General features: G+C 41.9%; 1 protein-coding gene and 1 pseudogene across 5 annotated transcripts in view; one reads left to right on the forward strand and one right to left on the reverse strand.

The window, feature by feature from the left end:
- Window positions 1-25,311, reverse strand: part of PDE8B (phosphodiesterase 8B) — a 274,382-nt gene that overhangs the window by 75,124 nt on the left and 173,947 nt on the right. For all 5 annotated transcript variants that reach the window (XM_060635503.2, XM_060635504.2, XM_060635501.2 and 2 more), the window contains exons 8-10: window positions 23,460-23,600; window positions 21,831-21,919; window positions 19,678-19,738 (exon numbers count right to left, since the gene is read on the reverse strand). In XM_060635503.2, coding sequence (XP_060491486.1) covers window positions 19,678-19,738; window positions 21,831-21,919; window positions 23,460-23,600 — 291 coding nt within the window. The remainder of the gene's footprint in view (window positions 1-19,677; window positions 19,739-21,830; window positions 21,920-23,459; window positions 23,601-25,311) is intronic.
- Window positions 6,208-7,206, forward strand: LOC144615839 (ubiquitin-ribosomal protein eL40 fusion protein pseudogene; annotated as a pseudogene).

The raw sequence follows: 25,311 nt of genomic DNA on the forward strand, positions 1-25,311 counted from the left end.
CCTAAGGGGGGACTCTGTGAGTGAAATGTTGCAAGGACCACAAAGTACCAGAGACATCACTGCAAGAATGAAACCTACAGACATCACAATGACTCTAAACCCATATCTTTCAATAATAACACTGCATGTAAATGCTCCAACCAAAAGACTCTAAACCCATATCTTTCAATAACAACACTGCATGTAAATGCTCCAACCAAAAGACATAGGGTATCAGAATGGATAAAAAAACAAGACCCATCTATCTGCTATCTACAAGAGACTCTTTTTAGATCTGAGGACACCTTCAGATTGAAAGTGAGGGGATGGAGAACTCTCTATCATGCTACTGGAAGTCAAAAGAAAGCTGGAATAGCCATACTTATATCAGACAAACTAGACTTCAAATTAAAGGCTGTAACAAGAGATGAACAAGGGCATTATATAACAATCACAGGGTCTATGCATCAAGAAGAGCTAACAATTATAAATGTCTATGTGCCGAATATGGGAGCCCCCAAATATATAAAACAATCACAAACATAAGCAACCTTATTGTTAAGAATGTGGTAATTGCAGGGGACTTTAACACTCCACTTACAACATTGGTTAGATCATCTAGACACAGGATCAATAAAGAAACAAGGGCCCTGAATGATACACTGGATCAGATGAACTTGATAGATATATTTAGAACTCTGCATCCCAAAGCAACAGAATATACATTCTTCTTGAGTGCACATGGAACCTCTTCCAAGATAGATCACATACTGGGTCACAAAACAGCCCTTCATAAGTATACAAGAATTGAAATCATACCATGCATACTTTCAGACAACAATGTGATGAAGCTTGAAATCAACCACAGGAAAAAGTCTGGAAAACCTCCAAAAGCATGGAGGTTAAAGAACACCCTACTAAAGAATGAATGGGTTAACCAGGCAATTAGAGAAGAAATTTAAAAATATATGGAAACAAATGAAAATGAAAATACAACAATCCAAAACGCTTTGGGATGCAGCGAAGGCAGTCCTGAGAGGAAAATACATTGCCATCCAGGCCTATCTCAAGAAACAAGGAAAATCCCAAATACAAAATCTAACAGCACACCTAAATGAAATAGAAGCAGAAAAGCAAAGACACCCCAAATCCAGCAGAAGAGAAATAATAAATATCAGAGCAGAAATAAACAATATAGAATCTAAAAAAACTGTACAGCAGATCAATGAAACCAAGAGTTGGTTTTTTGAAAAAATAAACAAAATTTATAAACCTCTACCCAGGCTTCTCAAAAAGAAAAGGGAGAGGACCGAAATAGATAAAATCATGAATGAAAATGGAATTATTACAACAAATCCCTCAGAAATACAAGCAATTATCAGGGAATACCATGAAAAATTATATGACAACAAACTGGACAACCTGGAAGAAATTGACAAATTCCTAAACACCCATATGCTTCCCAAACTCAAACAGGAAGAAATAGAAAGCTTGAATAGACCCATAACCAGCGAAGAAATTGAATCAGTTATCAAAAATCTCCCAACAAAAGGAGTCCTGGACCAGATGGCTTCCCAGGGGAATTCTACCAGACATTTAAAGCAAAGATGATACCTATCCTTATCAAGCTATTCCAAGAAATAGAAAGGGAAGGAAAACTTCCAGACTCATTCTAGGAAGCCAGCATTACTTTGATTCCTAAACCAGACAGAGACCCAGTAAAAAAAAGAGAACTACAGGCCAATATCCCTGATGATATGAATGCAAAATTCTCAATAAGATACTAGCAAAACGAATTCAACAGCATATAAAAAGAATTTCACCATGATCAAGTGGGATTCATTCTTGGGCTGCAGGGCTGGTTCAACATTTGCAAATCAATCAATGTGATACATCACATTAATAAAAGAAAAGAACCATATGATCCTGTCAATATATGCAGAAAAAGCATTTGACAAAATTCTGCATCCTTTCTTAATAAAAACCCTCGAGAAAGTCAGGATAAAAGGAACATGCTTAAACATCATAAAAGTCATTTATGAAAAGCCCACAGATAATATCATCCTCAATGGGGAAAAACTAAGAGCTTTCTCCCTGAGATCAGGAACACGACAGGGATGTCCACTGTCACCGCTGTTGTTTAACAACCTCTTGTTGGAGCAATCAGAGAACAAAAGGAAATCAAAGGCATCAAAATTGGCAAAGATGAAGTTAAGCTTTCACTTTTTGCAGATGACATGATATTATATATGGAAAGTCTCACAGACTCCACCAAAAGTCTTTTAGAACTGATACATGAATTCAGTAAAGTTGCAGGATACAAAATCAATGTACAGAAATCAGTTGCATTCTTATATACTAATAATGAAGCAACTGAAAGACAAATAAAGAAACTGATCCCATTCACAATTGCACCAAGAAGCATAAAATACCTAGGAATAAATCTAACCAAGATGTAAAAGATCTGTATGCTGAAAACTACAGAAAGCTTATGAAGGAAATTGAAGAAAATATAAAGAAATGGAAAGACATTCCGTGCTCATGGATTGGAAGAATAAATACTGTTAAAATGTCAATACTACCCAAAGCAATCTACACATTCAATGCAATCCCAATCAAAATCGCACCAGCATTCTTCTCGAAGCTAGAACAACCAATCCTAAAATATGTATGGAACCACAAAAGACCCCGAATAGCCAAAGTAATTTTGAAGAAGAAGACCAAAGCAGGAGGCATCACAATCCCAGACTTTAGCCTCTATTACAAAGCTGTAATCATCAAGACAGCATGGTATTGGCACAAAAACAGACACATAGACCAATGGAATAGAATAGAAACCCCAGAACTAGACTCACAAATGTATGGCCAACTAATCTTTGACAAAGCAGGAAAGAATATCCAATGGAAAAAAAGACAGTCTCTTTAACAAATGGTGCTGGGAGAACTGGACAGCAACATGAAGAAGGATGAAACTAGACCACTTTCTGACACCATTCACAAAAACAAACTCAAAATGGATAAAGGACCTGAATGTGAGATAGGAAATCATCAAAACCCTAGAGGAGAAAGCAGGGAAAAACCTCTCTGACCTCAGCTGCAGCAATTTCTTACTTGACACATCCCCAAAGGCAAGGGAATTAAAAGCAAAAATGAATTATTAGGACCTCATGAAGATAAAAAGCTTCTGCACAGCAAAGGAAAAAATCAACAAAAACTAAAAGGCAACCAACGGAATGGGAAAAGATATTTGCAAATGACATATCGGACAAAGGGCTAGTATCCAAAATCTATAAAGGGCTCACCAAACTCCACACCCAAAAAACAAGTAACCCAGTGAAGAAATGGGCAGAAAACATGAATAGACACTTCTCTAAAGAAGACATCCGGATGGCCAACAGGCACATGAAAAGATGCTCAACGTCGCTCCTCATCAGGGTAATACAAATCAAAACCACACTCAGATATCACCTCACGCTAGTCAGAGTGGCTAAAATGAACAATCAGGAGACTATAGATGCTGGTGAGGATGTGGAGAAATGGGAACCCTCTTGCACTGTTGGTGGGAATGCAAACTGGGGCAGCCACTCTGGAAAACAGTGTGGAGGTTCCTCAAAAAATTAAAAATAGACCTACCCTATGACCCAGCAGTAGCACTGCTAGGCATTTACCCAAGGGATAGAGGAGTTCTGATGCATAGGGGCACTTGTACCACAATGTTTATAGCAGCACTCTCAACAATAGCTAAATTATGGAAAGAGCCTAAATGTCCATCAACTGATAAATGGATAAAGAAATTGTGGTTTATATACACAATGGAATACTACGTGGCAATGAGAAAGAGTAAAATATGGCCTTTTGTAGCAACATGGATGGAACTGGAGAGTGTTATGCTAAGTGAAATAAGTCATACAGAGAAGGACAGATTCTATATGTTTTCACTCCTATGTGGATCCTGAGAAACTTAACAGAAGACCATGGGGGAGGGGAAGAAAAAAATGGTTAGAGAGGGAGGGAGCCAAAACATAAGAGACTCCTAAAAACTGAGAACAAACTGAGAGTTTATGGGGGTTGGGAGGGAGAGGAGGGTGGGTGATGGGTATTGAGGGCACCTGCTGGGATGAGCACTGAGTGTTGTATGGAATCCAATCTGACAATAAATTTCATAATAAAAAAAAAAGAAGAGATCAATGAAACTAAGAGCAGGTTTTTTGAAAACATGAACAAAATAGGCAAATCTTTAACAAGTCTCACCAATAAAAGAGAGAGGACTCAAATTAATAAACTCAAAAATAAAAGAGAAGAAAAGAAAGAAATAAAAAATAGAAGAGAAGACATGATAGTGAACACAACAGAAATACAAAGGTTCAAAGAGACTCATAGGAATAATTATACACGAAAAAAATGGGACAACCTAGAAGAAATGGGTAAATTCCTAGATACATACAACTTACAAAGTCTGAGTCATGAAGAAGTAGAAAATCTGAACAGGTGTATTACAAGAAAGAAGAGTGAATCAGTAACCAAAATATACTCTATTAGCTAACTCGAAAATAAATTAGATTTTAAAAATAAATAAATAAATACATAAAATATGGAGTATACATACAGTGAATTTACTTGGCAATTTAAAAAGGAATGAAATACTGATATATACTACAACAAGAATAAATCTGGAAAGCATTATGCTAAGTAAAAGAAGCCAGACACAAAAGGCCTTAAATTGTATGATCCTATTTATAGGTCTACCTCATTTTATTATACTCCACTTTACTGTGCTTCACAGATAATGTATTTTTCACAATCGGAAAGTCTTTGGCAACTTTGCAGTGAGCAAGTCTATCAGCATCATTTTTCCAATAGCATTTTCTTGCTTTATGTCTCTTTGTCACATTTAGGTAATTCTGACAATATTTGTTACGGTGATCTGTGGAATTATTATTGTAGTTGTTTTGGTGACCACAAACTGCGCCCATAAAAGATCGGAAGGAAGGAAGGAAGGAAGGAAGGAAGGAAGGAAAGAAAGAAAAGAAAAAAGAAAGAAAGAAGGAAAGAAAGAAAGAAAGAAAAAGAAAGAAAAGAAAGAAAGAAAGAAGGAAAGAAAAAGAAAGAAAGAAAGGGAAAGAGAAAAGAGAAAAGAGAAAAGAGAAAAGAGAAGAGAAGAAAAGAAAAGAAAAGAAAAGAAAAGAAAAGAAAAGAAAAGGCAGGCCGGCCCAGGACCAGATGGCTTCATTGGTTAATTCTAGCAAACATTTAATGAAGAATTAATGTTAGTTCTTCTCAAAGTCTTCCAAAAATCTGAAAAAGAGGGAACACTCTCAAATTCATTTTAAAAACCCAGCATTATCCCAATACCAAAACCAGATAAAGACACGACAAGAAAAGAAAACTAAAGGCCAATATCCCTGATGAACACAGATGTAAAAATCTTCAACAAATTATTAGCAAGCCAAATTCAACAACATATTAAAAGGATCATACACCATGATCGATTTGGATTTATCCCTGGGATGCAAGGATGAGTGATCTCCTTCAATGAATAAAGAAGAATTTGACAAAATTAAGTGTCCATTCATGATAAAAATTCTCAACAGTTTTTCACAAAGGTGACACTGAAAGCTAAGAAAAACTTCTGTTCCCACAAATCTGATGCCAAAGCAAAGGCTTTGAAGCCAAGAAAGTAGTGGTGAAAGGCACCTTGCAGCTCCCCTGCCCCCCCTCCCCTGCCCATGAATATTCACAGGTCACTGACTTTCCAGCAGTCCAAGACACTGCAGCAATGAACGTAGCCCAAATATCATCAAACAGAGCATCTCTTCGAGAAACAAGCTTGACTATTATGCCATCATTAAGTTCCCCACAACTGCCAAGACAGCCTTGAAGAAGGCAGAAGACACTAGTGTTCACTGTGAATGTCAAGGCCAACTAGCACCTGAACAAACTGTGAAGAAGCTCTAGGACATTGACATGGCCAAGGTCAACACCTTTTTTTAAGTTTATTTATTTTGAAGGGGGGGGGGAGGAACAGAGAGAAGGGAACAGAGAATCCCAAGAAGGATCCACAGATGGGGACAACAGGGGACTTGAACCCATGAACCATGAGATCATGATCTGAGCCAAAACCCAGAGTCAGATGCTTAACTGACTGTGCCACCCATAAGCCCCAGGATAACACCTTATTAGGCCTGATGGGTAGAAGAAGGCATTATGTTCAACTGACTCCAGACGATAATGCTTTTGATGTTGCCAACAAAACTGAGAGCACCTAAAGTGAGTCTAGCTAATTATAAATATTTTCACCATGAAAAAAAACAAACCTCTTAACAAAATGGGTAGAGAGGAAATGTACTTTCATAAAATAAAAACTATATATGACAAGGACACATCATACTCAACGTTGAAAAATTGAACTTGCCCTGTATTACTTGGAACAAGATAAGGATGTCCTCTCACCACTTTTATTCAACATAATATCTCAAGTCCTACTTGCAGCAATTAGGCAAGAAAAAGAAAAAGATACCCAAATTGAAAAGGAAGAAGTAAAACTGTCACTATTTGCAGATGACATGATCCTATATATAGAAAACCCTAAAGATTTTACCAGAAAACTGTTAGAATTAAAAAATACAGTGAGGCTGCAGGATTTCAAAAACAATATACAAAAACCAGTTGTGTTTCTATACACTAATGACAAACTATCAGAAAGAGATACAGTATTAAGAAAATGATTCCATTTACAATTGCATCAAAAAGAATAAAATACCTATGAATACATTTAGCCAAGGAGGCTCTTTCTCTTCAGTGAAAGGTAGCCAAGCAGTTTGGTGATAATAGCCTTGCAGTGGACGTAGAGATGTGGATCTTTGATGGGCAAGATCATCACCCTGGAAGTTGAGTCCAGTGACATTGTTGAGAAGGTCAAAGCCCAAATCCTAGACAAGAAGGGCATCCTGCCTGACCAGCAGTGTCTGATTTTTGCAGGCAAATAGGTGGAGGATGGCCACAGTCTGTTAGACTACAATATTCAGAAAAAGTCCACCCTACACTTGGTGCTTCACCCTGGGCAGGGAGGGTGGCATCATCGAGCCTTCCCCATACCAGCTGGCCCAGAAATACGACTAAGACAAGATGATGTGCCCCAAGTGTTATGCTCACATTCACCCCTGCGTTGTCAACCACTGCTAGAAATGCGGCCGCATCAACAACCTGTGCCCCAAGAAGGTCAAATAAGGCCCGTCCACCGGCTCTTCCTTTGCCTGCAGGGTGGCCTCCTGCCTGGGCCCCAAGGCCCAGTTCCACCTGCACTGAAAAAAAAAATTTAACCAAGGAGGTGGAAGACCTATATTCTGAAACTATAAGATGTAAGACACTAATGAAACAAACTGAGAAATACACAAATAACTGGAGAGAGGTCTCATACTCATGGATTGGAAAAATTAATACCATTACAATGCCCATACTACCCAAAAGAATGTACACATTCAGTGCAATCCTTGTCAAAACTCCAAAGATGATTTCAGAGAACAAAACAAACTTAGAATTTATATGGAAGCACAAAAGACCCCAAATAGCCAAAGCAATCTTGAGAAAGAACAAAGCAGGAGTCATCATGCTCCCTGATTTCAAACTGTATTACAAAGCTACAGTATTCAAAACAGTAATGTATTGGCATTAAAATAAACACATAGATCAACAGAACACAACAGAGAGCCCAAAAATATACCCACAATTACACAGTCTATTAATGCATGACAAAGGAACCAAGAATATACAATGGAGAAAGGACAGTCTCTTCAATGAATGGTCTTGGAAAAGTGGAAAGCTGCATGCAAAATAATGAAACTGGACCACCAACTTAGACCATACACAAAAATCCACTCAAAATGGATTAAAGACTTAAATGTAAGACCTGAAACCATAAAACTCCTAGAAGAAAATGTAAAAGATCAGCATCTTGACATCTATCTTGGTGATGGTGTTTTAGATGTGATACCAAAAGCAAAAGCAGCAAGAAAAACAAAAGATTGGGACTACAGGAAACTGAAGTTTCCCCACAGCAACAGAAACCATCATTAAAATGAAAAGGCAAACTACCGAGTCACATATCTGATAAAGGGTTAACATCTAAAATACATAACAAACTCCTACAACTCAATAGCAAACAACTGGATTTTAAAAGGGACAGAAGATTTGAAGAGGTATCTTTCTAAGGATGACATATGAAAGGCCAACAGGGACATGAACAGGCTCAACATCACTATTCATCAGGGACATTCAAATCAAAACCACCATGAGACATGAACTCACATCTGTTATTGTTACTAGTTAAAAGACAAGAAATAACAGGTGTTTGAGAGGATGTGGAGAAAAATAAACACTTTCATGCTACTGAAAATGTAAACTGGTCTATCCACTATGGAAAAAAAAGTATGGAGATGTCTAAAAAATAATTAAAAATAGAACTACCATATGATCCATCAATTCCACTTCTGGGTTCTTATTAGAAGGAAATGAAATAACTCTGCCAAGATACAGGTACCCCCTGTTCATTGTAGCATTCTTTCCAATAGCCAAGACATGGAAACAACCTATATGTCTGTCAACTGATAAACAGATAAAGAAAATGTGAAATGTATATACAATTGAATATTGGCTGTAAAAAAGAAGGAAATCTTGCCATTTGCAACAATATGGATGGCCCTTGAGACATTATGCCATGTGAAATAAGCTAGACGGACAAAGAAAAACACTCTATTACCATATTATCTTACCCACATGTGCAATCTAAAAACCAAAAACCAAAAACCAAAACAAAACAAAACAAAAAAAACAAATCTGAGCTCAAAGATACAAGGAACAGACCTGTGATTCTGGCTGCAGGGGGTAGGTGAACTGGGTGAAGGTGGTCAAAAGGTATAAAGTTCCAATTATAAGACAAGTAATTCCTAGGGATATTATGTATAGCATATTGACTATAATTAACAATACTCTGTTGGATATGTGAAAGTTACTAAGAGAGTGGATTTTAAATGGTCTCATATGAAAAAATATTTGTAATTGTGGGGTGATGGATATTAACTAAATTTATTATGGAGATCATTTTGCAATGTATTCATGTGTCAAATCATTATGCTGTACACCTAAAACTATACAATGTTATATGCCAATTCTACCTCAGTGAAAAAAAAAATCTGAGCCAATATAGATATATTTTGATCTAGAGTAAGCCACAAATATGGATTAAAAATTTTTGGCTTGGGGCAGCTGGGTGAGCCAGTTGATGGAGCATCCCACTTCAGCTCAGGTCATAATCTCACAGTTTGTGAGTTTGGGCCCCATATCGGGCTTGCTCCTGTCAGTGCAGAACCCGCTTCAGATCCTCTGTCCCCCTCCAGCTCTGCCCCTCCCCTACTCAGGGTCTCTCTCTCTCAATAAATAAATGAACACTAGAAAAATTTAAAAATAGAAAATAAAACATTTTGGTGTTCATCCAAACATATCTTACCCAATTGCATTTCTCTACAGTGTGTTTCTCTGTTCAGAATTTACCATGGGTTTATGTTGTTACAGGATCAATTTCAAGACCTAAATAGTGAACATATACATAAGTATGAACACTGCTTGGAGAGGGAGGGAGTTGTCCATTCATTGTCTGTCTTCACTATAAAGGTATTAAAAAGAGCACTTAAGGGGCACCTGGGTGGCTCAGTTGGTTGAGCAGCCGACTTCGGCTCAGGTCATGATCTCGCAGTCCGTGAGTTCAAGCCCCGCGTCGGGCTCTGTGCTGACAGCTCAGAGCCTGGAGCCTGTTTCAGATTCTGTGTCTCCCTCTCGCTGACCCTCCCCTGTTCATGCTCTGTCTCTCTCTGTCTCAAAAATAAATAAAACGTTAAAAAAAAATTAAAAAAAAGAGCACTTAATAAGCTAAATAGGTTTTGTCTAAAATTTTTTAAAAAGTCCTGATTTGTAGTGTTTGCTGATTTCCCTGGTCTAAACACACTCCCAGCATGGCTGTTTGAAACTACCAACATGACGTCACTGGATGTGGCAGCTGAGCTTCATACGGTGTTTCCACCACACAGCTAAGACAAACATAAATGACCTCAAGAGCTCAGGTAATAGTATAATGGAGTAAAACACTGAAGAAGTGATGGATTTTGAGTGCTTACTATTAAGTTTTTAGAAACTGAATTGCATGTTTCCATAACTTGTATTTTTAACAATGGGTGGTTTAACAACTGACTCACATAGTTCCAGAAAATTAAAACATCTCCTCTCCTGGGCCTGTTTGAGCCATTGCCAGTCTATCTCTTCATAGAGGCAGAGAACAGATGGGCGGCCAGAGCAGGACAACCAGAAGTCACAGTGGGATAAAATGGACTGGGATGGAGAGAAAGGCACAGAGTCTAGAACTGTTAGGAAGACACAATCTTCGACTAAATGTCTTCTAGGATGTGGGGGACACAAGAAACCAAGCGTGCCAAAGGCCCAGGTTTAGGGTGAGGATGACTGAGTGGATGGTGGGGGTTCCCTTTAGCCAGCCAAGGATTTCGGCAGGAGTGGATGTGGGGAGAAACCTGTTACCTCAGTCTGATCTGCCCTTTGGACTTCTACTGGGCGAAAGGACTCAGGGGCAACTGACGCTCACTGACTGGATGAATGAATGCTCAGCTAAGGCCAAGCATGCCCCAAACTGAAAAGTTCTCAATGTGAAGTAAACGAATTCCTCCTGAGAAGTCAGCCACCAACTGTTAGTTTGTAAAACAAAACAAATTCCAGATAGGGCTAATATCCACAAATGCTAAATGAGCAATCCTTTCAACAATCAGGTCTAAGATAATGTGAAAATCTCTTCGGCTCAATTAGTCTAAGTCTGCACAGTGAGCAGAATCTTGCAATAGTCTGAATGACAGATTATATAAAAATGCAACCTTTACAATTTCAGTTAAATTTTGGAGGAAAAAAAATCCCTTCTCCCCAAATCAAACATATTATCTCCTCGTTAAATCCTCATTGTCTTCAATGTGTCTTTGCCTCTTTACTGCTTATTACCAAACCTATCTTACTTTTCTCAAATCAAAGTGGTTTTCTTCAAGCTAAGGGCTCCCCACTGGAGCTGGGTTGGGCTTCATTATTGAGAGGACATGGACAGCTTCACAGGAGGCCAACTTGATCAGCACCTCAGAATTTTAAGTCCCTTCCCTCTGTTTTTCCTATCCTCCACTCCTAGCTATCCCCAACGTGGGCTAAATACCCACTGCCATGGCAGAGAGGACGCGATAAGGATCACACAGTGCAAAGGAACCCAGTGCATTACTGCGCAGGGTGGACAGCCCCAGGCCTGTGGTCCTGCTGAACACACCGGGCCAAGTTGCTCCAACAGGGTGAAGGCACTTGTGTCTTCTTGCTCCCCCACCAGGCTCAGTGTGGGTCCGCGTTGGCCAGAATGTGCCTGATTCACCCTGTGCCTGGTGAGCACGGTGATGCCCTCTCAGCTTCAGACCCCAGGGGTACTTTCTGAAGCCTGTCATCATGGGCTACGGCAGCCAGAACCAATGCCCGCCATGAAGCTGTGTCTCTCCTCTCCTCTGACTCAAGACTTTCCCACACATGTAATCCCATCTCTCCATTCTCCGGGTCCCTGCCCACCTCGTGCTCCCTCTCCCTGCCATGACCTCCCACTCGTCTGCACCCTCCGACACTTCGCAGGTACTCCACTTATGAGTGCTGAGGGTTCGGCAGTTCAAATGTAGTTCTCAGGGGGGAAAATGTGGTTTTGCAACATCGGGGGACTTTTTAAAAAATAGCTTCATGTAAAAATGTACTAAAGCTAAATGGAAAAATGGTGTTTACTTAGTGGCTTTATCAAATACATTAACAATTATTTGGAGCACCTGCTGTGAGTCCAGTACATGTGTATAAATTCAACATCATGCTAATATACTGATTACATAAAAAACATTTCTAAATGTGAGTAGCCACTTCCTGGGATGAATGAGGTCATGTTTTCAATCGCAGTTCCCTTTTTCTCCAACTGTCTTGGAAGAACATGGAAAATACATTAGAGCATGTGTGACATATTAGCTACATACAGACAAATACTGAACACATAATACTAATTTGGGACTAGATAAAAGCTTCATCTTTAATCTCCTATGCCTTTCAAAGGTTACTGTGTTAGGGAGTAAACATTAGTTTTCATAATAACTTCCCTATGTCTCCTGGGCACACACAGTGGGGTCCCTGCCCCCAGGTGAGAACTGATCCAAAGCAGGATAAGATTAAGAGTCCAATGGGCAATGCAGAAGAGAAGCAGAACCATCGCCTCATGGCAGGTGCAGGAGAGATATGGCGGGCAGGTTCTGGAAGTTTTCTTGGAGGGAGGAGAAGCTGGGTAGAGTCCTAAAGAACAAGTAAGCTGCAAACAGTCCATGCCATTAAAAACATGAGACATACCTCAAATCCTGGGCATTTAGGACAAATTCAAACATATTTATCACTAGCAACGAGCAGAAAGCAGCCTGTAATTCTGTCTCTGCTTGTTGCCTGCACCAGACTTTCTCTCAGTTTTACAGAGAGTGCCTGAGCTACAGTACTGTTTTAGTATTGAGGAGCCTATTCTGCCACGCCCTAGAAGAGAAGTCCAAAAATCATGGAAAGGCTTATTATTAGCCCAGCCACCTGCCAGGAAGGAAAGGACTAGAGGGAACAGAAGTTGGCAAATGTGGGGAGAGTAGAGGCCTAAGAACAGAGAAGGGCAAGGACAGACCTAAGAGAAAGCCAGTCTGGGGCTGCAGAATGGGGATGGGCCTTGTGGCAGAAGGCTGTCACAGGACAAGGCACCTGGGGTTCCTGCTGTCTACTGGAGAGCTCTAAGAATAAGAGCTTTTTGCTGCAGTTTAAGAACTAATGAAAGGTGCTCCCACAATTCCCCCAAACAAAAGTGTTCCCTAAAGACCTGCTTAAGGGCCCAGCAGATCATCTTCCCATAACAGGGGGAGCATTGCCAGGGGCCTGGAGAATGGGTCTTAGCCTCATCTCTTGGGAGGCCATCTGCTGCCGGTTCACTGGCTGAAACCAGATGGTGTGCTCAGCTTGTTAGCCCCTGTCACCTGTGAATGGGAAGGGGGATTCAGGGTAAGATTTGACAGGGGAGGGAATGGTGAAACCAGCTGCCTGACAGAAATACAGTGTGAGCCACAAACGCGAACTACATGTGTCATTTTAAATTTTCTGGCAGTCACATGAAAAAGTAAAAACAGGCAAAACTGATTTTAATGATATTTTAGGTACAATATGTGCAAGTATCATTTCCACATGTCATCAGTCTAAGACTATGATACTTTTAATGAGATCATTTACATTCTTTTTCATACTAAGTCTCTGAAATTTAGCACGTGGCTTACACGTGGAGCGCATCTCTAGCCATATTTCAAGACTGGACATGCAGCTCTAGGAGTCCCCTGCAAGGCAAGGTCCTGAGCAGCATGGGTCAGGGTCCCCATATTCAGGAGAGGAGGGCTGGATGGCCGCCACAAGCGAAAAAAATCTTTTCCGACTAGATTTAACCCAGAACAGACCCTACTGATGAACCAGTGATCCAACTTTATAGTATCAGAGCCTCACGGCCATTCATCCTGTCCAATAGCTCTTCAACCTCAGAGTCCCATCAGAAGCCTTGTTAAAACAGATTGCCTAGGCCCACCCTTGGAGTTTCGATTCTGTTGGTCTGACTTTGCAATTATAACAAGTTCCTGGGCTGCTGCAGCTCCAGGGAACTACACTGGGAGAAACCACTGACCTAGCCTAACCTCTGGCCAGTGAGCGACCTCCCCCAACAGCTTTTCCTACTGAGTGCTCAATATACTCCTATTTGATTACCTCCCTTAGTGATGAACTCACTAGCCACAAACTACCTAGGAGCTTGGCCCATTCTGTTAATTCTTTCTTATGTTGAGCATAATCTGATTCCTTAAAATTTTCCACTGTTTTTGCCTTCAGGGCCTAGTCCCTCCGTCCCCACACAAAGCCTTCCCAAAAGGGAAGACCTGTTCTTTCACCCTTCTTACTCCCTGCCACTCTATACCCTCTGTATCTTGTCTTAGGCACTTTTGACAGGTTTAGTCATATGCATTATAATTGTAGTGAAGTTCTATTTTTTCCCTAATTTTTACAATTTCAAGATTAAATAGCATACTATACAACAAAATAGGAATGAACCCCAAAAAGTTCATCTCAAAGCAAGAATCCATCACTGCAAACTTGGACAATTCAGTCCTCATTTCTGCCCCTATTATTCTCAAACAAGTTACACAGATAAAAGTGCTTTTAAAGCAGTGATCCTAAACGTCTGTCCCCAGAGTGATGTTAGGATGTTACAATGCTTATATCAGTCTGCAGTGGAAGAAACAAGTGTTTTTACTAAGCAAAACTTATTCAAGTTAAATAGCCATTCTTCATTCAGAAATTATGTCCTTCCCTTCTTTTTCACTGTTGAAACAACTTCTCTTCCCTAAAACGAGGATGTGGAGGTGGTCACTAGAATTCCAGTATTCTCTCCCTCCCCTCCCTCACTACTGCCAGGTCTGGAAAGTCCTGTGCAAAATGCAGGTTAGACTGCTCTCATTCTGTTCTCCTTCAGCCTTTGTCTCAGAACCTTGATGAGCCAGAAATCAGCATGCCACCTCAGAGCCTGATCAGAACCTTCCCCTGCTACAACCTAGTAGAACAGGGGATATTTTCTGGAGCTGTTCATTGGGTGTCCGTGCTCCCTAACTTCACACACACACACACACACACACACACACAAAACGACCTTCCTCTTAATGGACAGGCAACCTCTGCACCTCTCTTGGGATTCTCCATGACCTGTGAGTCATCCATCCATGAGAAGAGGGACCAGATGATCCAAGCTAAAGGACACAAGACCGCCAGTGGCACCACCACCCTCTTGCCCCCTGGCTTCCCATACTCTCTGCCAGGGCTCCATGCCTGCAGCATGTTGGCTTCTGGGAGCGCTGGGCTCTCCATATTCTCATGGCCAAGGCTTGGAGGAAAAAGCAAGAATGGGGGACGCACTAAGGGTGGGCTAGTACTATAGGGATGCCAGTGGTGAGGCCACTCTGCTTTGATGATGCCAGCTTAGGAAAAGCTGGTGTGAAGATGGGATCCTAGAAGTGTCCTTTCCCAGCATGAGCTTGACACCTGGAGCATAGTGGCAGGTCCCCGAAATTCCACTTTGAGTCATGCATTTGGATTTGGATTTAGACCTCGTGAAAAGGCAAAAGCATTAAGGAAACAGGTCCTTATGTCTTACTGCTACACAGAGGTTGAGACAGGCTCTGCCCCAGGGTGCAGGGTTGACAGGAGGAGGCCATTTCTGGGATCCCAGGAAGAGTGTACCTGGCCTAGGAAGGCGGGTAGTTCGAAAAAGAAAATTACCTTCTGGAAATGTGGTCAGCAAACTTTCTCTGTGAAGGGCCAGAGAGTAAATATTTTAGGCTTTGTAGGCTACAAGGTGTCTGTTGTAACTTCTCAGCTGCTGTAGCGTGAAAGCAGCCACTACGTAACACAGAATGTGGCTGTATTCCCACATAACTTTACGTGTACGACAGACCACATGTGGCCTGTGGGGTGTGGTTTGTTGCCCCTTGTCCTAGACGACACCTAAAAAAACTCTAGCCAGTCTCCTTTGGTCCTACGTTCTCTGTTTCTCCTGCTCTCAGTTCACACCTCCCCTGCACGGCGTTCTAGAAATGCATCCTGTTTATCAGTCTGTAACCCCCACAGCTTCTGGGGCAGAGACTGTCCCTGGCACCAGTACAGGTGTTTAGTACATATTTGGGGAGCAAGCGTGTGTGGTGGAAGGGGAGACGGTATTTACAGCAGAAAAACCTCACTGACCACTTCCAGCCCCTTGGCAAGAAGCTACAGGGCTCACACAGGAAAAGGGATTTTTGCTGACGACAAGCACTACCAGGAGATAGCATCCTGGCTTACAATTTCATTCCTTGTTAAAATGCAAACCCATGGGCGGATCTTGACGTCGAGGCTAACATCCCAGAAATCAGCACAGCCAGAACCGCCTTCAGACAGGCTGCTCCCACCTCTGGGGAGCCCTTCCCGTCACAGACTCATCACCATTCACTCCAGCCTCCTCCGATGAGGAGGAAAAACACTGTGGCCAGCCAGAGACATAAAAATTCTTTGTTATTGGAAAATCTAAGTGTCTCTCCAGCCCTGTGCAGCACCATTAGGTGACGTCAATGGCTCAGGGTATCTGAGCTCTGCGTTTCCACTCTTCTCAGAACAACAGCTAATTCACGGCAATAAAGATGTTTCTATTTACAGCATCAGAAAAGAGGTGGCCCTCTTTTCTGTATTCTGCACCCCTAAGTCCTGTACTAAGGGTTTGCCTGCTCTCCCTGGGAAGCAGGAAGGATTTGTAGGTGGCAGGAGGCCAGGACCTAGACATTCAATTCCATTCAAGCTAACCATCGGCCAAAGGGCCCACCGTGCATCAGGCAGCATGGGCCCCCAAGGACAAGCACAGCCTGGTGACCGCACTGGAGAGGAGAGGGCATTGAGGCACACAAACAGCCATGATGACGGTGGGGGTGACAGATGGGTAGAATGTGGGCACACGTGGTTGTGGGAAGACCGGTGACAAGGAGGCTGGGGGTCCGACTGAGAAAGAAAGGAGGAAGATCAAGCATCGGCTGGTGGGGGAAGGCTGTGCTTGATACTGGCCACAAAATGTACTTGGCTCATCTCTGGCATGAACACGAATTAGCACAGGTGGGCCTACACCATGCACAGCAGCTTCACAGCCCATGACAGGTTGGCTTGCACTGCGTGGGTTCAGTGGTTCGTCTTTCAAGAGCCACCAGGATGTCTCCCCACCTGTCACCTCTCACCCAGATCTCTTTCTTTCTCTTGGAATGTGTAAACTTTGCTATTGACAGAATCTACTTTTCTATGAAAGTCAATTCCCTTCCTTTCCCAGATGTCTCGGTAGTAAATGAAAACTTCCTGATTCTAGGTGAAATTCTCCATGCTGAAGGAGGCATTTTATGATGAATTAAATACTATGAAAACGTACGATTCCCTTCACTAGTCCAGAATATTTTGCTAGAATAGCCAAATCACTCTTGAGAAAGAACAAAGCTGGAGGCACCATGCTCCCTGATTTCAAACTACATTACAAAGCTGTAGTGATCAAAAGAGTATGGTGTTGGCATAAAAAAAGAAACATACATCAGTGGGACAGAAGAGAGAATCCAGAAATAAACTCACATATATATGGTCAACTAATTTATCACAAGTCAACAATATACAATGGGGAAAAGACAGTCTGTTCAATAAATGGTACTAGGAAAACTGGAAAGCCACATACCAAAGAATAACACTGGACCAGTATCTTAGACCATACAGAAAAATCAACTCAAAATGGAAGAAATATTTGAACACGATATCTGAAACCATAAAACCCTTAGAAGAAAACATAGGGACTAAGCTCCTTGACACTGGTCTTGGTTATGATTTTTTGGATACAACAGCAAAAACAAATGCAACAAAAGAAAAAATAAATAACTGACACTACCATCATCACACTAAAAACCTTCTGCATAGCAAAGGAAACCATCAACAAAATAAAAAGGCAACCTACCAACTGGGAGAAAATACTTGTAAATCATAGATAAGGGATTAGTACCCGAAATATATAAAGAACTCCTACAAATCAAAAGCCAAAAAATTTTTTTTGATTTAAACACTGGCAGAAGATCTGGACAGACACTTTTTCAAAGACATAAAAATGGCCAACAGGTACATGCAAAAGCGCTCAACATCACTAATCATCAGCAAAATGCAAATCAAAACCACATTGAGATATCAATTCACATCTTTTGAAGCGGTTAGTATCAAAAAGATAGGAAATGTCAAGTGTTGGTGAAGATGTGAAGAAAAGGGCACAGGTGCTATGTAAAAACACTTTGGAGGTTCCTCAAAAAATGAAAAATGTTACTATGATATGGTCTGGCAATTTACCCCCGGACATTTATCCAAAGGAAACAAAAACACTAACTCAAAGAGATATATGCACCCCCATGTTCACCGCAGCATGGTTTCCATTAGTCAAGACACAGAAACAACCTAAGCATCCACTGATGGATGAATGGAGAAAGAAAATGTGGTCTCTCTCTCTCTCTGTCTCTGTCTCTAATACACACACACACACACACACACACACACACACACACACACACACACATGATTATTCAGCCATCAGAAAAGAAGGAAATTTTGCTATTTGCAGTAATATGGATGGACCTAGATTATCTCCTAGATATCTTAAGTGAATTAAGTCAGACGGAGAAAGACAAATACCATGATATCACTTACATGCAGAATGGAAAACAAAAAACTGAATGTATAGATACAGAGAACAGGTTGGCTGCCAGAGGTGGGGTACGGGGATGGAGAAATGGGTTAAGGGGTCAAAGGTCCAAACTTCCATTTATTAAGTAAGTTATGGGGATATAATGTACAGCATGGTGACCATTGTTAACAATACTGTAATGTAAATTTGAAAGCTGCTAAGAGAATAGGTCTCAAACGAAGACTTCATCACAAAAAATGTTTTGGAATTATGTGTGGTGATGCATGTTGACTTATGGTGGTGATCGTTTTGCAATATATACATGTATCAAATCATTATTTAAAAAAATCAGGCATGAAGACATGAATACCTTCAATGGACTGAGATACCAGCTGAAAGCCCACCACAGGCTCACGGCACCCAGGTTGGACTCCCCTCCAGGAGCTGCCTATTCATGGGGGAGGAGCCTGGGCATCAGCAAGTCCTATGACCCCAAAGTTTCTCTCCTTGTCTGGCCAGCCTCCACTATCTGATCCCAAACTTTCCAAGTCTCCAACATGCTCCTCTAAAATGGGTCATGCCCCAAAGACCTTCATATCCTTTCAAGACATTATCCCTTCTTTTAAAATCTCCATCTATATCAAAGGCCACATTTTGTGTTTTCAAAAACAGATCACTAGTAATTATGTATGTTCAGGGCTTTTTAACCAATAAACCTTAAAGGATGAATGAAAATACACACAACCCAATATTAAAAGTATAAGAAAGAAAATTTACCAATATCAGCATTGTTCTCTATGACAAAACTACCTTTATAAGTTCTTAAATATAGCAACGTATTAAAATTCTGTTATTCCAGAAGACAAGATTCTAACGTATTGTTCTGCATGGTGTAATGGTAAAAATAAACAGTACTAATAGTACTAACTTTTACTAACTTGGAATGATTGTTTTTGATATGAATTGGTGGGAGTGAAATGCTCAAATACATACATGCTTTTCATTCATTTAAGAAATTATGATAGAAAAAGAGGACTTTTTTTATTTGGAAGAAGAATTTTATGCTCTCATGAAATATATTAGTCTTTAGTTGCACAGCCACAGGCTAAATCATAACTGCTGTATATTACTAACAAAGCAACATAAGCCTGCAGGGAATTTTTTTTTCTACTATTTGCCTGTCAAAGGAGCCTAATTTTGCCATACACCTCCTAAATTGGCAAGTACAGGAAGATATGGATAAAGACAAGCAGAGAACAGTGGTGAGAATGTAACATGTGGTCAAGCTGACAAAGCAAAAGGAAGGAAACTGAATACCATACCTGCTTATTATTGTCAGTGGTACAACACAGCTTCTTGAGGGAGACAAAATGCCTAATTTTCCTAATAACATAAATTATCAGTTATTAGTGAGTCAGATAGGAGATGATTCAACAAATCAGCAAATGAAAACATCAACAGAATTTCTTAAAGCAAAACCCCAGGGTCCATTCTAGGGCACATTTAAATTTCAAACAAAACCTAGTCTACGGAAAACACATTTTTCATACACAGCCCACACATGCCTCCAGAAACTGGGCTTCCCTTTTAATCACAGTTGGCTCAGAAACACTTTCCTAATGGATATTTCATTTTGCAACTGACTCCTGAAGCTTGTCTCCCAGATATCTCCAGCGATAGGATGAAATGCTCCTCGAGAAGTTGGTTTTAGTTCCGCTGACATGAATAATTTTACAGCTTATATAAAAAGCAAAAGACTCATTTGGACAATGACCAAATTACATGGCTGCTGTTTTTATATTAATGTTCCATATTCTTTCACAGCATGGTCATCACAATGATGGCATTTTTCAGGCAGAGAAAAATCCTCTTATTTCAAGGTTATGGACAGAATCCCAAAACGGCCTACGGTCTTGCTCATTACCACAAGGGAGACCAGAAAAGGCTATCCAGCTCCCTGCACAAAAATCAGCTCAAGGTAGATTTGGTACTGAGAGGGGAGCCAGGAATTCTAGAGGGCTATGTGAGATTTTATAGGAACAGGAATGAGTCTCCTGTTTCGCTCTCTTTGATCAGTTTTCTCTGGAGGACTGAAGAGAGTATAGAAAACACTGGATATTCTGTAATAAGCCTCAGTAAACAGGAAGAGATAAAATTTCCCTACTTTTAATAAGAATTTCCTTTGATAGTGCACTGTCTACAAGTGAGGGAAAAATAACACTGCGTCTAGACAAAAGAACTTCCCACTTATCTGTAAAATCAGAGAGATAAGAAAAATTCATTCTGACAGAAATTACCAAGCAAAAGTGTCTCCTCTGCCTTGGTCACCTAAGAATTCTGGCCACACACACAGAGCGAATCTTAGCTTAAGTTTTCTGAGAAGATGGTACCAACGTGACAGCCATCATGGCCTCTGAGCACAGACTGTTAGTGGAAATGGCCATGCCAAGGCCACCAGCTCAAGGGGCAGGGGGTGGCAGGGGAGGCCTCTCTCTGTGCTCAAAACCCTTGTCAGGCCCGCCAATGCCCCAGAGGGAAGCCAAGTGTCAGGAAATACGAGATGATGGTCTCTGAAATGAGGGCTAACAATTTCAAAACTTATCAAACAAGTACAATTGGAGAGGAAACAACCTAAGACATTTAGCTGACTTTACAGAACGTTTTGTTTTCTAACCACCCAACAATTTGGAAGGTACTCAGGTAGTCTTACGAGTCACAGGCAGGACTCACCACTTCTGGTTACTGGCATGACAACTGCTACCTCTTCTTTTTCCAAAACATCACGTGACAGCATGGGTCCCTTGTAAACCATGCTATGAAGCTAGTGTTGACCTTCAAGGTGGTTTACTAGAGGCTCCTCAGTGGCGTACTTGTTCAGGGATCCTGTTTGGCTTTGTAAACCCTCTCACAAAATTTAACTGAGAGAAGGAAAAGAAATTATGTATTGACCTTCTCTGATAATCTGACATTAAATGGAATCTTATCACCTGATTCTGGCCAAACACACCTTTATCTATGTAACCATGACCTCCAGGACTCTCTTCACCTTGTGGAACAAGCCGCGAGCCAGCCTGAAGAGAACCACTACAGAGCTGGTGCCTCAAGGAGAGAAAGGTGGCTCCCAGTGCAGGGCTGAAGCCAGCGAGCCTTGTTGTTTTGTTGTTGCTGTTATGACAGGGGAAAGCCTAAACACAGCTCCTTCAGAGGGTAGTGAGGATAATGGAACCACAGACGATAAGGCGGAGGTGGGCAGCTGGGGAGATGCTTTGTAAAGCCCATAAGCAAGAGAAGAGAGGGAAAGGGAAAGCCACGTCTAGAGGCTGTTGCCAGCCACATGGGTCTGTCCACAGTATATGCTATGTACAGCCCAACCCCACCGTATTAGTGGGTCTAGTGCTTACACTGGTATTTCAATATGCAAACCCAATGCCCACATGAGCCCTTCAATTAAAAGAGTTCAAGAGTTCGCTCTCACCCTCCTTGGCCAATCACTGGGGTAATCTTCACGTGCTGCTGGATGCTGTCCCCGGATTTCCGTCTGGCATAGTAAACCCCCTGCCACTCCTACATGGACAAAGAGAGCTCTTAAAATCCTTCCATTGAGGCTAATGGCTGCTTCTTCAGAGGATCTCATCAAGTTGAGCAATAAAGTTCCCACATGCTTTCATTACATTCCATAAAACATTGCTTTATCATTGTACCTATTGTAACACTTATTACCTAAGGCTCGTGGTCACCCTGCACTAAGACCCCAAGACCAACATGTCCGCCTCCAAGATGGCCCCTCAGGGTCCTAGGACAGTTGATGAGTGGGTAGAGCTCCACTCTCAGTCCTATGGGTCTAAGTGGCACCAGGTCAAGGGATTCTGATGGGGTCTTCCTTCAAATCTTCACAGCAACCTGTAAGCTTGATATTATCATCCTTAGTTTTCAGATGGGTAAACCAAGGCTCAGAGATTCTAACTAACTTGCCCACATACACAAAGTGGAAAATGTGGTATTAAGTTCTTGTCTCTTAATTTATCTTGAAACCTGTCTTCCTACTTTCTACGGGGCATCCTACCAAGACTTCTCGGGGATTCGTCTGACTCCTGGCAGTTTCTATGAGGTTAAGGAGAGTGTGAGCATTCTTACTGTCTCTAGACCCCAGGGAATTAGCTCATCAAGAGCCTGGTGGTCCCTCTACCATGTCTGAGAGGAAGGAGATAAACCAGAACCCAATTTTCTCTTCAGCCCGTTTCTTCCCCCTCCCTCACACGAGATGGCTAACTGGTATGCCTCTTGGGCCACTACGCGTGTGGCAGTACCACCCTGGCAAAATTTTCTAGAGTACTTGATAATGTCCTGATTCCTTTTCAGTCTCACTGCCCCTATTGTTTAAAAATTAACATTGGCTGTCATATACAACCCAAACGTATTTTATTCCTATAAACAGTCCCCAATTAAAAGAACACAGTGCTCATTTCACTATTTCACATCAGAGAAAGCACACAAGATGAAAAACATAACTACGTGAAAGCATTCTGAATGCTTAAAAGAAAATGCACAGGGAGTTCCAGCTGCCAGAGCCACACTCCACTTCCGGAAGAGAGGGCTTCAGGGAAGCTTCCTGCCACACTGACAGCCCTCTCTTTGGCTGCTGGACAAACTGACATGACAGGGAGAAGTGAGTTGCATGTCTCTACTCAACTATGATCAGGAAAGAGAACAGAAAAAGGGAAAAGTGACCAAGAACAGGGCCCACATAGAAATACGGATACATGTACTTCCAGTCCCCCAAACAATGGACACACTAAAAACACACAACATCCCTGTGGGCAGAACTCTGCTCAGAGGCAGCAACGATACTCCAGCAAAGAGAGCGAGGACAGATTCATGGAAAGGATAAACTCTCCTTACACAAAGTCATCAGGTTCTACATCATCGTAAGTGCTTGATTCACTTGTATCCAAAATTAACCCCCAACTTGACTCATTTTGCCAACATAAGAGATCTTTCACTTAATTATCATGTCATCAAAGGAGCCAATCTTAAAGACGTGACATAAAACTCAGAAACAAAAATGCATTGGGGAGGGGTTTGCAAATCTGTCTGTCGCACCCACCTTGCCCTTCTTGATGCACGTGTTGATGGTGTCAAGAAGGTCTGCCCGGTTCTTATCACTTTTGGGCAGCTCAGCGAGCTCTTTCCCCAGGAGCTCGCCTTTGTGGTAGCCCATCATCCTTTCAAAGGCTGGGTTGACGTACTGTGAACAGGAGGTGGTTAAAGGTCAGTGTGGGTATGCTGTGTGCCCTCAGGAGTGCTTGCTGGGACACAGAGGAACAGGTTGGAATATCAAGTAAGAAGTTCCCTGGATGAGCACTCTCTGATGTGGGTGCCGACTGGTCTCTGTCACTTCAATAAGCCCCCTGGAGTCGCTGCCTCACTCCTGAGCAGCAATGTATTCATTCACCACCCCAGCGCCCTAGTTCTCTCTGGGGCATTGGAAGAAATTCCTTAGCAGACAAAGAGCAAGAAGTCCTCATCTAGTAGAGCCAGCCTCTTGTGGGCCTTACTCATCCCCAATCGGCCAAGAAGAAAACAGTCAAAAAATAAAAATGAGTTAGAATAAAAATGAATTGGTTGAACAGGTTGTGGCTTCTATTAATCACATCTCTACAAGGCAGAGATTGGCTCTCTCATGCCTCCTTTCTAACTGCCACTGCCTACTAACCAATGCTATGGCTTGGGGCTACTTCCCATCTCACCTGAACCATAAATCTAGTTAAACAGGTTGTGCAGGAGGCAGCCCTTTCAGTACTGGGCATATGTGGGTGTGAGAAGAGGCCACCTTGGCACATCTGGAGCCAGCATACTCAGAGGTTTCTTTCTAAAATTCTGCCCAGGGCCCTGGAATTCACAGCTATTTCCTTGCCTGACTCCCAGGTCCCATCTCCACCCTCCAACTTCTTCTCCAAGAACAATCTACTAGATGAGAAGCTGAATAAGGGAGACAAGAAAGACAAAGAACATGGGTAAAATGTGACCGTACAGCCTCTAGGTCATGGATTTCTTTGGGCATCATGTACATCCATCTGCTGCTTCGGAAACATTCTTGCAAACTATAATCATCATCACTCTTGCACTCCACTATGACGATAGTAGTAAGTAGCCTGGTGATGCAGGGACACTTGGGGAGCTGTTCCCCTGCGAACAAACCTACTAACACAATTAAACTTGAGAGCTGGAGAGGTTTGGAGGGTGCTCTGGAGCCTGAGCACGAGGCCTTATGAGGCTGACAGAAGAGTTGGGGTGGTGACACTATCTTCAGCGATCTCCTATCACCACCCTCCTGGGGCCAGGCAGCAGGCTACTGCTCACCAGGTGGGCCTGCACCTGCGTGCTGAGCTCCCTGTACTTCCTCCCCATCTGTGGGCCTCTGCCTACGTGTTCTCTCCCCTCACAACGCCCCTCCCCAACTCCATGCCCTGCCAAGTTGGATTTGTCCCTCCTCCCATCTCCTCCCCTCCGCTAGCAAGCCGCCCTTGACCCCACGCCCATTCTGAGCTGGAGCCACTTCTATAGGCTCCCACTCTCTTCCTGTGCAGGCTTCCAGTGACTTCTCGCACTCAATCCAAGTTTTTATTTATCTCTCTCCCCCACTAGACATAAAATCCTCCAGGAAAAGCCTACTTTGGATTTATCTCTGGATACTCAGGACTGTTTAGTAAATATGTGATGTATGTATTGTTTTCCTTGTTGGCCAAATCCTCATACATTTCCATGTGTGTTTATTCTACCTTCACTATTCAGTTGCAGATAGGGGTACAAGTCATGGCCCTTTGTTCATGCTAGGGTTCCCGTAACCTCAGAATGCAGCAGGTACTCAAACATAGTGCCTTGGAGCCAAGGCACTCAAGTTCAAATCCTGGTTCTGCCAATAACGAGCTCCACGACTGTGGGCAAGTTACTTGTCC

This window comes from Panthera onca, chromosome A1 (genome assembly GCF_046562875.1).
Source record: "Panthera onca isolate mPanOnc1 chromosome A1, mPanOnc1 haplotype 2, whole genome shotgun sequence".
Lineage (NCBI taxonomy): Eukaryota > Metazoa > Chordata > Mammalia > Carnivora > Felidae > Panthera > Panthera onca.